Source organism: Neolamprologus multifasciatus, chromosome 5 (genome assembly GCF_963576455.1).
Source record: "Neolamprologus multifasciatus chromosome 5, fNeoMul1.2, whole genome shotgun sequence".
NCBI lineage: Eukaryota > Metazoa > Chordata > Actinopteri > Cichliformes > Cichlidae > Neolamprologus > Neolamprologus multifasciatus.
In genome coordinates, this window is record NC_140443.1 from 15220414 (window position 1) to 15237311 (window position 16898).

A 16898-nucleotide genomic window follows, 5' to 3' on the forward strand; every position below is an offset into this window, starting at 1 on the left:
AAAAAAAAACAAACAAAAACCATAATTTCCATCAAGCTGCTTTTTGCTTTGATCCGTTCATAAAAATAATTAATTTTAGTTAAATTTGTAGATACTATTGTTCTTATCACAAAAGTGAAGTAAAGTAAAGTAAAGTAAAAAAAAGTAGTTTTTCTGCCTTTAAGGCAGTCAGAATATAACCCTTAATAGACATGGACAAATATTGTGTTAAATAGTGTTATTACATGGGGTGTAACATAGCGATTTAACTGACAGTCTTTGTGTTAATATTTTACGTGTATATTCATTTTTGTGCAATATATCTAAAATTAGAAACATCCTGTCTTGCAGTGATGCCAAAACCTAGTTCATTCATTCATTACATCTAGGCTGGACAATTGTAATTCATTGGTATCTGTTTTTTTCTGAAAGTTCCCTGGAAATCATCCTGTTAGTCAAAAATACTATAACAAGTACTAACATGGGGAAGAAGGAGAGATCATATTTCTTCAACACTGGCTTCTCTTCATTGGCTCCCTGTTAAACCCAGAATTGAATTTCACATTTTTTGCCTCTTGTATAATCCGGCCCATCATATCTTAAAGACCTAGTAATATAGCCTAATAGAGTACCGGGGAATGGAGGCAGAGGTTTCAGCCTTCAGGGCCTTCTTCTATGGAACCAGCCCTCAGTTTGGATAAGAGAGACCGACACCCTCTCTACATTTAAGATTAGGATTAAAACGTTCATTTTTCATAAAGCTTATAATTAAGAATGAAACATCCCTGAAGCATCCCTTAGTTATATAGGTTCAAACTCGTGCAGGACTTTATGTGATGCGCTGAGCACTTTTCTGCATGCTGCTTTTGTCTGTGTTTATATATCACTGCAGCATGTCATTAAAGTTTTTATACTTGCCTGTCGCCTTATGCTCTTTTTTCCTTTTTTCTTTTCTCTTTCTTCTTTTCATTTTCCCCTCAGCCCCCAGCTGTTCACAGCAGACGGCTAACAATGACCCATGAGCCTGGAATTTCTTTCCTGATAAAAGGAAGTTTTTTCTTCCCACTGTCTCAAAGTGCTTGCACATAGGGGATTGTTTGATTGTTGGTAATTTGCCAGAATGATGCAGGGACCGTTGCTATAATTTAACTGGTTATTGCGGTAAATACACATTATTATAATTTAAATGAGGTAATAGCGCAAAATATAGTTGGGCTACTTCACTGTGTGTGAGATACTGTGATAAATAAGTAATAAGAGCTGTACATTTATGTCAGTTTTCAGGTAAATATAAACCTTGAGTATTTACATTCCCCATCATATACAGCACCTGCATTGTTTCCCCCCCGCAAAGCTGGAACTCAATATTTCACAAATAACTTTTATTTTTTCCCTTTTTCTGGAAAAACAGTGTCACTTTTCTTATTGTATATACTGGTAAAGGTACATTCAAAGATTTGCCCTCTGGAGGGCGCTCCAGATCTGTATTTAAACCTTGCTGCTTCAACATTTGTGTGTTTAACTGCAGTGATAGATCTGAATGGTCTCAGCAGAGCTTTGTAGCCACATTGATATAGCTCTGCATCTATTCTGTGTTTCACTTTTTATCTCACTACATAAATAATGATAATATTGCATCCACAAAAGTCCAATATAATAGGCAACAGGCCTGCATACAGCACATGCTTAGAAAATATGCACCACACAGGTTTGTAACCAACCATACACGAGCATGAAATAACACTGTTAATTATCTGGTGTGCACACTGCTGACCACCAGGTGGCGCTTCAACCGCAAATGTAAACAACCCACACTAAAGGTGAAACCATATGTGCAGTAGGTTCCCACAGAAGACGTACTAGTACTAGCGCACTGCAAAAAAAAACAAAAAAAACAAAAACAACACAAAAAGCAAAACTGAGTTCATCCTGTTTTTTTTTTTTTTTAAATCTTTACCTATTATATTTTGAGGTAACCTAAAATCTATATATTTATTTATGTAGCTTTTTTAATTTTAAGTTTTAGATGGGGTAGCCTACTAAAAGGTCAGAAATAACATGCCTTATATTACCAGTACTGCTGATGTCAAGGAACTGACCTCCCAGCCCACTGTTCCTTCAGTGGTGCTAGTTTCAGACATTATGCAAATGTACTGTTTATAAGACTGGGGAAAGCTGCAGTCAGTTGAGACTGAAGAAGTCACTTGGATAAGCGATGAAACGTTTCTCCCACTGAATACGCTATGTCCAGATGAACAAAATCAACTTTTGGGGAGTACTGCTTTTGTTACACAACAGCCCCCCTCAGTCACTATGCACCCACACATACATTTTCATAGAAAGAGCGCAATATTGATGCTAATACGCACATGCTTAGGTGGAGCTAAAGGAGCAGGAGGAATCCACAGAGCTGCTTCTTCAAACCAGTGGGTGGAGACGTCTGCTGACTAGAATGCCACATTACACATCAAGGGTTGTGAATTTTCTGCTTTGCTTTAATATCTAGCCTACCCACAGTGGTTGCAATTTGAATAACATAATCAAACACAAGTTTTACTACTGACAGTAATTAAGGCTCATCCCTGCAGGTGAACCCAGGTGTCATGTCAACATGACTGCTGTGAAAGATATATAATTCAATATCGCCACAAACTGTGGTCTTAAGAAAACACAGATGAATCATCGTCTCGCTAATACACTTTGACCATAAAATTTAATTAGTAACTTAATAAAGTGACGAATAAGTCCAGGAATAAGACTTCTGTTCTTTTTCAACACTGATAATTAAATTAAAATAGGATGGATGAATGAAAGACAATCATTATTTCTATTGGAAAATAGGCAAGCAATAGTAAGAACGTTGTTTTGTTTTAATTATATCACTGCACCCATGATAGTCTGGATTGCATTTATTAATTGTACTTTGTAGCACAGCTTGGATGAAGTGTAATGTATGATATATGGAAATATTTCCAGTGTTTTGAAGATTTATTTTAAATGGCTAGATTCAGTAGCAATGAGTAGTGATATTTATGCACGAGAGAGGAGAGGAATTGAGAAGAGCATTAGGGAGTAATCTGTGATGCATGTGAGTGTCTGGGCCACTCTGGAAGGTGAGATTAGACACGGCAGTAACCTCAGTCTTCACGAGACAGCAGGGTCTGGGAGAAAGTGTTTATTCCATGCTAGGACAGTTTAACAGGTGCTACATAATTTATTACTCACATGTCTCCCCACCCACCACCACTACCACGACTGTGCTATATAAAGGTTAAGTGCTGTATAGAGGATTATTTTACATACAACTCATAAAATTGTATTTATTTTCTCTAAGAAAAGCTGCCTTGATCTCTCAGTCTCATACATCTGTAACCTCAGGATACTTACTGTTCATCCAGCTAAAAAAAATATAAAAATATTGAATTTGTTTTTCTGCTAGGCATTTTAGTCACATGTTACGTGGATTTTCCATCATTTTAATATGATTATTATTACAATATAAGCGTCACATTGTTTTAGTTTTATGGCACCTGATATCCTTTAAAGTGTTTGCTTTACATTAGTTTTACATAAGCTAGTGGAGTCTATTTCCATTTGCATGAATAAAATAGATTTCTTTATTATGTGATAAAATCCCCGAGCTATTTTATGCAGAACCCTGGACATCATCAGTCATAATCTCCTTTCATGCCTTTACAGAGAGAAAAAAAACAACAACAACACTATGTATGATGTAGGGTACATAATGTCTCCTGGGTGAAAAGTGTGTGAAATTAGTTACTTTTAGATACTTATTATGATAACTCAGTTATCTTGAAGTGCCTACACAATGGCATTATTGTAGTGTGTAATTATTTTGTAATGTCACTTTATGTGGTACACAATGTTACAGATCACTCAGTAATGTGTTTTCTTGAACTACTGAAACATTAGCAACAGTTAGTGTTTGCTTCCTGTTTCCGTTTCAACTCGCATAGCCTCCACCTGAGTGTGTTAAGTACTTGTAGCTGTAAAGCAGAGAGCTAATCCCAATTAACTGTTGTTTACGTGTGACTTTAGGCACACGTCAGGCACCCTATTCATCTAAGCTTTTTTGGACTTCTCACCTACCTTGGGCTTTTACATAAATCTCATTTAGTGCTCAGCTCTCACATCCTTATCATACCAGCTGCCCTAGAATATGCAAATTGTTGCTTTGACCTTCCAATCACATTAAAACAATTAAAACAAGTTCAAATCTATCTATCTATCTATCTATCTATCTATCTATCTATCTATCTATCTATCTATGAAAATGACAATGAACATATAAAAAAGAAATTAATCCAGTGACTTTGCATCCTAATGTAGGTTGCCATACAGCAAAAATAGCATGCTAACTAGCATGCTAACTAGATACTATGTGTAGCTAATACATAATGATGTCAGACTCAAAAGAGGCTGACAAAGTCACAATAAAGATTTATTACACGTGCAAGTCTTTTTTTTGTACACTTGCAGATGTATCTATTGACTTGTAATATCAATAATAATACCAATAGTCTTTACATGATTTGGTATTAGCTAAAAGTGTATTTAACTATGCTTTGCAAATATTTACAGGCGATGGAGTTATATAGCCCAACCTTTATATATAAAACAATAATACAACACGCTATGCAAACCTTTAGTTTCTGCCCTGAGAAACCAGTGGAGCTTGTATTCGACTGTGGTAATCACTTTTGAAGACTTTGTGAATTGAAGGAGACAGGTGTCACCTCTAACATCCACCCTGACTCACAGGCAACCTACTCAACATCTCTGAATTACGTACAAGGTGTGAATCCAATTTGTAGGGATTGAGGATTAGAAAGGGACAAACCCCTCCGGCTTAACAGCTTGGTGACAATTTTTGGAAGCTAAGCGGATAAACACAAGCTCCTTGGTCTGGAAATCCCACTAGAGGAATTGACATACTTATGAAAACTGGGTGACAGATGGTTTCCTGTTTTTCTATCCAGAGCATTCCCATAACTTTTAATATTGTTTCATCTAGTATGAACAGTTAAAGAAACATGATTTGCTTGGATGAGGTTTATTATTGTGCTACTTGAAATTTAGTCCCAAACTAAATGAGCAGCTCTATGTGCAGGTTCATACCATTAAGTGTTATAGCAGAGAGATGTAAAACATAGCAAATACTTTTAATATGAGTTCTCATTCAATTAAATTATAAACAACTTTTCTAGCACTGCAAGTGTTGCTCCTTTATTTTAAAACCCAAAATGTGTAATATGTGCATTCCTCTGTGTTTCCAAATCAATAACTATTGAACTGTCATAACATAAAAAATGTCTGCACTATATAGTGAAAAATAATAATCTGTGTTGTTTGAGTGACTGCATCTTATTTTCAGTCAATGTATTTTTAAAATCGATATTGCAAAAATACCTTAAAAATACCTTTTTAAATAATGATCCCTTACGAGCAGTAATAACAACACAGGTAATGAAATAACTTGAGTTTTCCAGCACTAGCAGTTTTGCCCATTGATTAGTCAGGATGACAGATGTAAATCTATAGTTTCTATAGGACCTAACATCATTTTACAAAAACAAATTTATTTAAGGAAAATCAGACCCCTTAATGTAACCAATATTTCAAAATTAACCCAAGGCTCCTGGTGACTATGTCACTAAAACTAAAATATTTAATGTAAACTTGGCGTATTAATGCAAATCAAAGTATTCATGAAACCCAACACTGTAAGCAAGTAAGTAAAGTTTATATATAGGTTGCGTTTCACAAAGAAAGCACTGCACAACATTAAAAACACAATATCGAAAGTCAACCATGTTAACACAGACTAAAAAGAATCAGAATTTAATAACAAAAGAATGTCAGCAGAGTGTCTTATTAAACAAAAAAAGTTTCAACTGTGTGTTTTTGGTTTTTAAATGCCACAGAATTGGGTAATCGGTAAACTGATATAAAGTGTATCTGATATGGTATGGTTAACAAATAAAAGACAGCAGCACTGCATGATAATTATTTATTTTAAGGTTCTAGTTAAAAATATAATAAATTACCTTTGCTCCTTTGTTGAATTTAAATAAAGCACTTACAATATATGTCACAGGATATACTAACACCAGCTGTATCATACATACCTCAATCACATTTGGATAAACTTTTTGAGTGGAGGCTCCTAAGCTTTGGAACAAATGACCTTTTCACATTAGAGCTGGTCAGTCTCTCAATCGTTTTAAAACCTTTTTAAAAACCTATTTATTCTCACCTGCTTTCAGATTTAGTTGAGCAGAATGTCATGCTTCCTTTTTATGCAATCACAGTGGTTTTTTTGCTTGTTTTATATTTTATATTTTTAGTTTATTGCTATTCAAGTCACTGCTTGTATAACTCGACAGCACTTTGGACAACAGAGGTTATTTAAAAAGGTGCTATATAAATAAACTTTGACTTGTCTTTTCTACATTTTGAAAATGTATAATGCATTTCATTGTGTTATGTGTTGTGTCTGTCTGCCTGTCTGTTATATTTTTAGGCATTTTTGCAACAGCTACAAAAGGAATATAATAGGCAATGACTTTTATAGCTGAGATTTTATCACCTTTAAATCAGTAAAACTTAATTTTTAAATTTTTTAAAAATAAACTTAATTTTTCATACAGAAAGTGCAAGATTAACTCCAATGTCTGTGCACCTGCACATTTCTGCTTATTGATAAATATGAACTGTACAGTGATTTTATTCACAAATATGCCACTAGCTGTAACTAACACTATGAATACAAAGGTCTTAAGCTGAAAAATAATAGATATAAGGGGAAACAAAATGCTTAAATCAGTATTAGGGATTGGTCTTCAATATTTAATGAGGTAATGGACTTTTGACACACTAATGAACTAATGAAGTAAGCTCACTTTTCTCATCAAAGACTGGACCCTCTTGTAAAGGGATTACCTCATGTGCTCCCAAACTTTGTTCTTTACACTGACTCCAGCCTGTAATCTAGTTAATTCAACTGGTATTAAGGTTCACATAGTGCAAAGGAGTCAAAAGTTACTGTCTAGTTCCTATGAGCAGAATGATCCAACAACAGCAGGAAGGGATGGGATCTTTAATGTTTGTTTAACTCAGGAAAACCTGTTTAAATCTGAAATGAATACTGAGTTTAAAGAGATCCAGCAGTGTCTGGTCATTTTCTTCACTGTGCTCTTTCCATTGAATGGCTGTGCTTGTAAATGGATTACTTGCAAATACTGTTACTGTAATTGATGAACATAATGGATGAATCTTATCTGGTTATTTAAATTGGTATTAAGATGCTGAGTGAGGCCACCAAAAAGGATTCCCAAAATTCATTAACTTATTAAACAGCACCTGACATTCATTACAAAAAAGCTCCGCCAGGAAGCGGGAAGTTACTCACTATGCAGGCTGGTCAGGCCAGATAAGGATATAAGGTACAGGGAAAGAGAAAACAGCTATTAAAAAGCATCAACTATGGCTCAGGCAACGCCCAAACTTAGCAGTATTAAAGCCAGCCCTAACTTGAATTGCAGTGTTTTGGATCACCCAGTTAATTTTCAGAGAGTTACCTGGACATAGTGGCTGTAAATAATGAACAAAATACAACCAATAAGATAGGAAAGTTTAATGACAGATGAGAAGAAAATTTGTACTCCTTCACTTTCGATTTAAGTTAACTTTGTTGTCAATTTTGTAATATGTGCATACACAGGGTAGAAATATAGTTTCTACCTGGACCCACTGTGTGCAAATATAAATATATTTTTATTTTAAAAATAAGATACAAATAAGATAAAATACAGAGCTACATAAATATGAGAAATAGATATTAAAATAAATATGAAGTAAGAATCAAAGTATTAAAAAAAATTACACAATGCATATCAAAGCCAATATATGATTACTGCTGTACAAGGTATCTTAAAGATAGGTGTATTTATAAAATTTGTTATACAGCAATTCAAATTGCCCCGTGAAAGTAGGCAGGTCAAAAAAAGAAAAACTGAAAATAAATAAATAAACATTTAGACTACCTTTATGGTTAGATGTTGCTTGGCCCTAAGACAAGCATATACGGTACAGTATATGGAGAATAACTTAACTTGGAAACTATAAGGAACTCCAGAATAGACGTTTGTGCATTGAAAGATCATTAATAATATGGTTTTTTATGTCTGAGACAGGTTGGGTTGTGCTGTAAGTGAGATGTTGATGGTTTAGAAGAAGAAATTGTTTAAATGACCTCAGAGAGATATATAGGAGTAAAAGCAGTCCGTGGTCATGGAAAGGATGTGATACTTTTTGGCTGTCTGTCTAATTGTGTGAATGTCATCACTGCCTCAGTGTAGTGTACAGATTACTTGTGGCCTCAGACTGGTAGTGCACTCTTAGTCCATAGGTGCTTCACAGAGCTTTGCAGACTCATGTGATATAATTTGGGGTACTCACTGTTGGTTCTTTGAATTATCGCCCGCTATCATGACATACAAAGAGCTTCTATGTAGTGGCCCAAAACTGAGGGTTATAAACAATTTAAACTGTCCACTGCAGCCTTGTCTGTGGTTCTTATGGATGCCTTTTTCATCTTTGATATATTTTTCAGTATTTTTCTTGTTCATTGTGAACTCTTTTCTGTTTTTTTTTCTTTCCAGCAATGACCTTTTGGATTTGTGCTGAACTGCATGTAAGTGCATCTCCAAATATTCTGCCTTACTGGAAAGCCAACAGTCCATCCTTGCATTGCCCAGAACTACAAAACAGAAAAACAGGTTCATAATTTGACTTCAAACAGAAGTAGTTTTGAGTAATTTGGAAAAGTTTTAATTGTTATTGGTATAACAACAACAACCCACAGTATTACCTGGGATTGTTGCCATTGTTTGGTAAGTAAAAGAACATCTTCAAGCAAGGTCCTATTGCTGCCTTTGCAGGAACTGGTTTACCAGTACTAGGCATAACTTATATGCATTCATAATGAGGTAATTGGCTCCTGACTTGTCTAATTAATTAAGAGCATGATCCTTATTATCCAGCAGAGCAGTCACTACATCTGATAAATGAATTAACAGTCTCAGTTTTCCAGGCCTCCAGTATTTCCAAACTATGCAGTGAAGAGTGTAGCATCAAGTGTGTCTATTACAACTTTTCTACAAGTTTGTAGTAATTCAGCCTTTGTAATATGCTGACATGGACTGCTTTAACCATCTGGAGGCCAATTTCAGGAGCCAATGTCAAATCCCAGCCAAGCAAAGAAGACAAAAATCAGAATGCAGGCTACAATATGTTGTCGTTAATCAGTATTTATAACAATTCATAGTTGCAACATGATGTCACATCATTTTGGAAACACCCAGATGGCTGAAGACACAGGCTGCCTGCTTGTTAATTTTACCAGGGTTGAGCTGGAAAATAATGCGTAGTTATTTTTCCGGCTCAATAACTATCCATTTTATTAACAGATAGTTATTAAAATGGATGCACTAACATATAAACTCTCAGCATGTTCATGACTGCAGGCATCACGTAGGCTGGAGAAATTAATGCAAACTATCCTCTCTGACCCCAGTCACATAATTGCTTTGGTCAAACTGCACCAATGCTTAACTTGGTGACAGCAGACATGTTGTAAGAGGTCAGTCATATAAATGAACACAATAATATGTGATAACCTTCGTTATCACATATTATTTCGTTAACCTAATAAAAAGATATTGCAGACTTGTCACTACTTCCTTGCTTAAAGTGACCGTCTAGCCATTGAATGAGTGACACTGTGGAATGTAATGAATGACACATTAACTTTAGCTAATTAGCGCTCACCTTTGCTGAATAAACAACAGCATTATTGGCCCTTCCATCTGTGCTCTCTCAGGTCTCACTCAGTCATTTGAGAGGGACTGGAAGTCAAAACTGTAAATGAGCTTCTTCTAAATGATTAAAGCAGGTGAGCAGGGGTTTGACCCAAGAACGTTGCTGTGAGGCAACAGTGCTAACCACTGCACAACTATTTATCTCTTTGTCTTATCTTCCTCCATTCAGCCCAGCTGACAGCAGATGGCTGCCCATCCCCCTTCCTTTTAAAAGGCAGTTTTTCTTTCCCACTGTCAAAGCTCTTGCTCAGAGAGGAACACATGATTGTTGGGGTTTTATCTGCTTTCTTTGTATTATTGCAGGGTCTCTACCTTACAATATAAAGCACCTTGAGGCAACTGTTGTGATTTCGAGCTATATAAATAAAACAGAATTGAATTGAATTGAATTGCACCATCATGCTGCCAAATGTGTCACTAGGGCATGTGAAAAGGCCCTTTCCATTTTGACACTGGTTTCCTCAGCAGTGCTTGTTCTTCCAGTGACAGAAAAAGGTGTTCTGCTGATGGGTTTAGTGTTTTGTCACCAAACGCTAGACTATGGCACACAGGCAGACACATATACCTGAAGAATGCATCCACTTTTTCTTGGATGCTTGAAATATTCAAATTTGATTTTCTGAGTATGTGGCTGCAGGTCCAAGTAGGCCTGCCTGTGCTCTGGGATGGTGGAAAGGATGCCATAGCCAGATAATGAAATCACATGGTGTTGCTCACAGGGAAGTGGAATTAGCAGCTACTTAGCACTTGTTTAAGAGAAACTGCTGTGTGGTTGTCTAGCTGAATATTGGCAGCTTCAGTTTGAATTGCGTTCTTTTCCTTTTCCAACATGTTTTTTTTTTTTTTGCTTTTTTAAAACTTCTATCTTAACCTACACTAAACACTAAGCAGAATAAAAATGTCTGTTCTTCTTTGCTCACAATTGGTTTTAGGGTTTTTTTGCACTGACATTGAATAATCCGACCTATGATCATCTTCACCAAATGGTAACCAATGGATTTCATTGACTGCTGGTCACTGGTTGAGTCTTTAGAAAGACCTTCACAAAAGCCACAAAATAATTTAAGTAAATTAAATCCACTGACCCCTGTGATTTGCAAGCAGGAATGGGGCAAAAAAAACCAACAACTAGATACTAGATTTATTTTTTGTCTCATATCAGTTCCAGCATTCATCAAACATTCTGACATTACTGCCCATGAGTACTGAGTTATTTATAGTTTGCATGGGTAATATTGCAAACTTTGACACATTATCTTTAATTCATCCATTCTTTCTTTCAAAAATAAATTTAATTTGACAAAAAATATCATTGTTAATATCAAAATCCAGGAAAATCAGCACTTGTTATTTTAAGTACAGTTTTGCATAGTTTTCCTTGGAATTAGGCAGATATGTTAATCCAACATGAAGAACTTGTCACAGTTCTTTTGTGGATTTAGGCCGTCTCAGTTTCTTCGGTCTCTTTACATAATCCCATACTGAATCCATGATGTTTACCACAAAGCTCTGTAAGTGAGGGCCAGACCATCTGTTACAGGACTCCTTGTTCTTCTTATGGCTTTTTTTTTAGTGCCCATTGCTGTATGTTTGTAGTTATTAGATTTGCCATCCTGCTGAAGAATAAATTGCAGGAACTGGAAACCAGTCAGAAGTTGTCTCCCTGAGCTTAATGTGTGAAAGAAAGGAACCCAAACATCAACATCTAAAGTAAAGGTTTAGCACAATGCAGAGCCAGATGAAGCATATATACAGGTCCCTGAATAGACTCTACTAAAGATGTTGCAGTTCATGAGCTGTTTCTTAACAAAGTGAGCTTTGTTAAAGGAGCACAGCAGGAGAAAGAGAAATGGTCTTTCCAAATTATGGGAAAAAACTCATCTTAATTGTGTTGCTGTATGCACAATAGAGCAAATGCAATTTCATTGAAACATAATTGCAATCAGCTTGAGATTAAGGTTATGGAAACACTGAATTTAATGAAAAAAAATGACTACACATTTTTTAACCCACAATAAAGTGCAATAAGAAGAAAGGGTAATCGAGCAATTAAGCAAATCTGTTAAAAACACATACTTGTAAGAATATATTCCCATTGATTTCAAGCAGAGATTTTTTTTTTGAGAGTAGGTGTCAGCATAGATTTTGTGTCTGATCACAGTGCACACAACATGTGACTCACAATCAGAGATTTACCAGACTTATCATACCCAAAACTATATAATTACACAAATTAAAATCACTTGTCTTTTCACTAACACTTTACAATACGGCCCATGACTAAGCTCAATGAGGAGAGAACTGTAAGGATTTAGAGTCCTGTGGTGTTAATGGGAATGTGTCCCGTGAAAAGAAAGAAAGAAGAATGCACACAGCATCTATTTAACATTTACAGTATGTTGGCATTGTTGGCCTTTTACAGCATGTCCTTTTTTCTTCTTCTGGTCTTTTTGTAGTGGAAAAGGAAGTGACTAGACTAGGGCAGACGTATGGGACTAATCAACACGGCGCTGCAACGTGTGGGCGTATCCATTCTATTTCCAATTTCAGGACACAGGCACAAGTTCAGCGATGATAAATCACTGAGGTTTGTGGGTCACTGTATCAAAACACCACCTGATATAGCGGTGCAAAAAGTGCTGATGACTTGAAAAACAGTTTATTTTTTAGTTTGTTTCATTTTATAAATAAACTGCACATATCACCAGCCAAGGTTTGCGACACTCTTGCATGTGGACAGGGTTGAGTCTGCCCACTAAGAAATTGTGTGAAAAACCTTTGTGAACACGAAGTCTGAAGCTTGGCCTATGCTAAAGTTGTGACAGAAATTTGAGACCGCCAAGAATTTCTGTCTTGTTTATGAAATGCAATGGTCTATGAGTAAAACGCTCCCAGTTTAAATGGATGAATAACAGGTAAAAGCCTACTCTCAATGACCTAGTGACCGTCATTTGGTAAAAGTCATGGTTTTATTTACTAAATGCTTCCTAAGAAAATGTGGAGGAAAAAAGGATCACCAAGTAACAAGTGATTATACTCAGAGATTATGGGCTGAATTCTCAGATCCTCTTAGCTCATCTTCATCATCCCCTTGGGGCTATATAACTGTGGCTGCTCAGTGGTGTTTAAGAAGTTAGAAAGCAGACTCTGCTGCATTAACAGTGCTCCAAGAAGCTTAGCTGGACAACTGATCAGCAGAGATGGCTTGGGATGGAGGACTTGAGCCTAATGGCACAGAGGGCAAAAACTTCTACATCCCCTTGAACAACAAGACAGGACTCGTGAGGAGTCCTTATGAATATCCGCAGTATTATTTGGCAGATCCATGGTTCTTCAGATTGCTTGCTCTCTATATTTTTTTCCTTGTCATTACTGGATTCCCCATCAACTTTCTGACACTGCTGGTCACCGCTCAAAACAAGAAGCTCCGACAACCTCTCAACTTTATCCTGGTTAATTTGGCAGTGGCTGGACTGATCATGGTCATATTTGGATTCACAGTCACCATTTTTTCTTGTGTCAATGGCTATTTCGCCTTGGGTCCTTTGAGCTGTGCTATTGAAGGATGCATGGCTACAATTGGAGGTAAAGTTTTGGAATTTCATGCAGATTTAAGAAACTGTAAAAGGTGACATGGTTTAAAGGTTTTCATCATACATCCCGCTCTCTTTCCTCTCAACAGGTCAGGTATCTCTGTGGTCTCTTGTGGTTCTTGCTGTTGAGAGATACATTGTGGTCTGTAAACCCATGGGAAGTTTCAAGTTTACAGCTACCCATGCAGGAGTGGGTTGTGCTTTTACCTGGATCATGGCTTTGGCGTGTGCTACCCCCCCATTGTTTGGCTGGTCAAGGTACTGAGATATTTACTCAAAATTCTGTATCCTATCCATGTCTGGAATGGCAGTCAAGGAGAATGGAAGTGTCTTTTATTTTAGGCGTTTCAGTCTAATTCTAAAAAAAATTAGTTGTTCCAGATAAGATGATAATATTAAATGCCCAAAGCTTGAATTATAAAAAGCTGAAAAGCATAATTCATCATTCATTCATAAGACATCAGCTTACACATACCCAAACTTTTGTTGATTACTTGTAAATCCTCTGTTTGTGCAAAGGAAGGGCTGCAAAATAGAATAGAATAGAACAGAAGAGCCCTTTATTGTCATTGTACAAGTACAACACAATTGTGGGTGCTCCACACGAAGTGTGCTAGAATAAAATATAATAGTAGACAGCAGGAATACATAGGATAAATATACAATCAAGAGGAACGTACAAAAAAAAAAAGAGGACAGCTAGCACAAATGGTAATATGCTAACAAAACAAACACACAAACAAACAACAATAATGATAAAATAAGAAGCAACAAAGGAGCAAAGGAAATAACAAAGGGAAGTAATAAAGGAAAACAAACTTAAAGCAGCACAACGAACTCAAACATTTGAAAACAAGAACTAGACACTTCATAAATACAGTTTCCTGACTTAGACCTCATGGATTGGATGGATGAGTGAAAGCATAGCAACCAGGAAGTGCAGCACATCTGTGGGAACATCTGCAGTGTTTGAATGAACTTTCCAAACTAGTCAAAAAGTCAAAAAAAATTACATAAAAATACAGTTACTCTCTGCTTTAGTTTGAGGATAGACTGAATTTCAGTAGCAGCTGGAAGAGCTAAAGTTATCTAAAGGATTTGACTTATAGTCAATCCTCCACAGGCGGTTCCTATTTTAGCTGTCATTTAAAACACTTGAGGTACATCTTGTCTCAGCTTTGATGTAATATTAACAAAATTATATTAAGACACTGTTTCAAACCATAATGATGACAATGTTCTGGTTTGTTCAGCTTTTTTGCCCCCAATAAATAGTTTTGTTTAAATCAGTTGATTACTTGCTATTTTCTCTGAATGTACCTCTAAAACATGTACTGTGTACATATAATGTGTACCTCTGACTGAAGTATCGCTGTAACATTTCCAGAGAATATGCATCTTTGGGATTTAAACTGCTTCTGTTGATGAAGATTTGCTGAGTGAAACATTTCTTCCTCCTGTTCTACTTTTTGAGACGTTCTGTGGATGACACAGAGGATTTACGAACAGTCTTGGCACCGGTTTAATAAATGTTTAGCCTTTGCAAGTCTCAAGGAGGCTGGCATCTCTCCCTTTGAGGTGATATCATTCACTTCAACTGGTGGATGCTAAAAACCTCTTTTTTTTTTACCTGATGCTTCATATTCAACTAACCTTTTATGTATTCCCAGGTACATTCCTGAGGGAATTCAGGTTTCCTGTGGACCTGACTACTACACTCTGGCCCCAGGATTCAACAACGAATCTTATGTCATATACATGTTCACCTGTCACTTCTGTGTCCCTGTCTTCACCATCTTCTTTACCTATGGAAATTTAGTCTTTACAGTGAAGGCCGTAAGTGATGTTTATTTCAATTAAATGTTGTTCCTCTATATCCAGATGTTTTTTGTTGTTGTTGTTGTTCAGAATATTAAGGCAATGTTAGAGGTTATCTCCAACAAAACAAACATCCTTACCTGCTGACGTTTTGGTCACATATTTGAACTGATGAAAATACTGATCAGCCTTCATGACCTAAGCCATGTCATCGAATAGTTTTAGCATCAACACTGACATCAGCACAGACATTATCTAATGATTTCTTCATCTACAGGCTGCAGCCCAACAGCAGGACTCAGCTTCTACCCAAAAGCTGAAAAGGAAGTGACACGCATGTGCATCCTGATGGTTTTCGGCTTCTCTCTTGGCCTGGACCCCATATGCTTCCTTTGGCTTCATGGATCTTCTTCAACAAGGGAGCTGCATTCACAGCCACAGCCATGGCTATCCCTGCTTTCTTCTCAAAAGAGCTCAGCATTGTTCAACCCCCATCATCTACATCTGATGAACAAACAGGTCAGTTTATTATTATGATCCTGCAAATTAGCAGTTATGGGGACAAGTAAGCAGCTACGATCTGTCCTCATAGGTGCATGCAATTATCGTGTAATGTCTTATAAACCCTATTTTTAATAGTTTTCATGGCAAATATTTAATAGATTCAGGCTTTGGGATGATCACAAAAATCACAACGAAGTTTCCTTCATTCTTTTCTTTTTCTTCATTTTATCCCCATTGTAGTTTCGTAACTGCATGCTTTCAACAGTTGGAATGGGTGGTATGGTTGAAGATGAGTCCTCAGTATCAACCAGCAAGACAGAAGTCTCCTCGGTTTCTTAAAAATAATACCTACATATCTCCAGCCATACTCCTTCCTGACTTTTCTCTCATTCCGAATGACTGTCTTGACATGGACATGAGAAAATGGATACAAGTTAATTTTCATCTGCAGGATTTTACTGTAATCGTTCCTTACTATTGTATGTGAAAACTTGACTCTAAATCTTTCTTTTTTTTTTTGATGGGATAAGAATCCCCGTTGTATATTTGTGACATAAAGAGGTTTTCGTAGCCTCTGTCATGATATTCTGTTTATATTTTATAAACAAAAAGCCTAGGAATAATATATTAAATGCATGCATGAAAAGATTTATTACTTGGTTGTTGCCTTCATTTGAACAGTTCCACAATTCATCCTTAGATTTTATTTGAAACCACTGAGAGGTCTGAGAGATGCAGAAGTAGATTAGATGTAGATTAAATGTTGTTTATATCTTGTAAAAAGTTCATAAAAAGTACAGGAACAATATGTTTCTGTAGGTTCTCAAGGTCATGACAGTCACTAGTCAAGTTCCTAAAATGAAGGTAGCTGGATTTCTTTTTGGTTCCTGTCGACAGTTCAATTCTCATCCAAGAGCCTTCTTAAGTGTAAAAAAAACCGAACCCCCCCCCCCCCCCCCAAAAAAAAAGACAAACAAACCCCAAAACAAACAAAAATAACAAAACAAAACAAAACAAACAAACCCCCAAAAAACAGATAAAGAGTCACAGCTATTTAGCCCCTGCTGGGGTTGTCCACTTAGAGATGGTCCTCAGACTTGCC

At 36.4% G+C, this 16898-nt stretch overlaps 1 protein-coding gene across 1 annotated transcript; it reads left to right on the top strand.

Annotated features, from left to right (window-relative positions):
* The first annotated feature begins 12991 nt into the window (after positions 1–12991).
* LOC146518257 (green-sensitive opsin-like) lies at positions 12992–16445 on the top strand. The gene is given in 9 exon segments (XM_085160653.1): positions 12992–13466; positions 13564–13732; positions 15145–15310; positions 15570–15606; positions 15609–15655; positions 15657–15692; positions 15694–15759; positions 15761–15811; positions 16037–16445. Coding segments are annotated over 9 exon segments (1056 nt in total). The 5' UTR covers positions 12992–13081; the 3' UTR covers positions 16136–16445.
* The last annotated feature ends 453 nt before the right edge of the window (positions 16446–16898 follow it).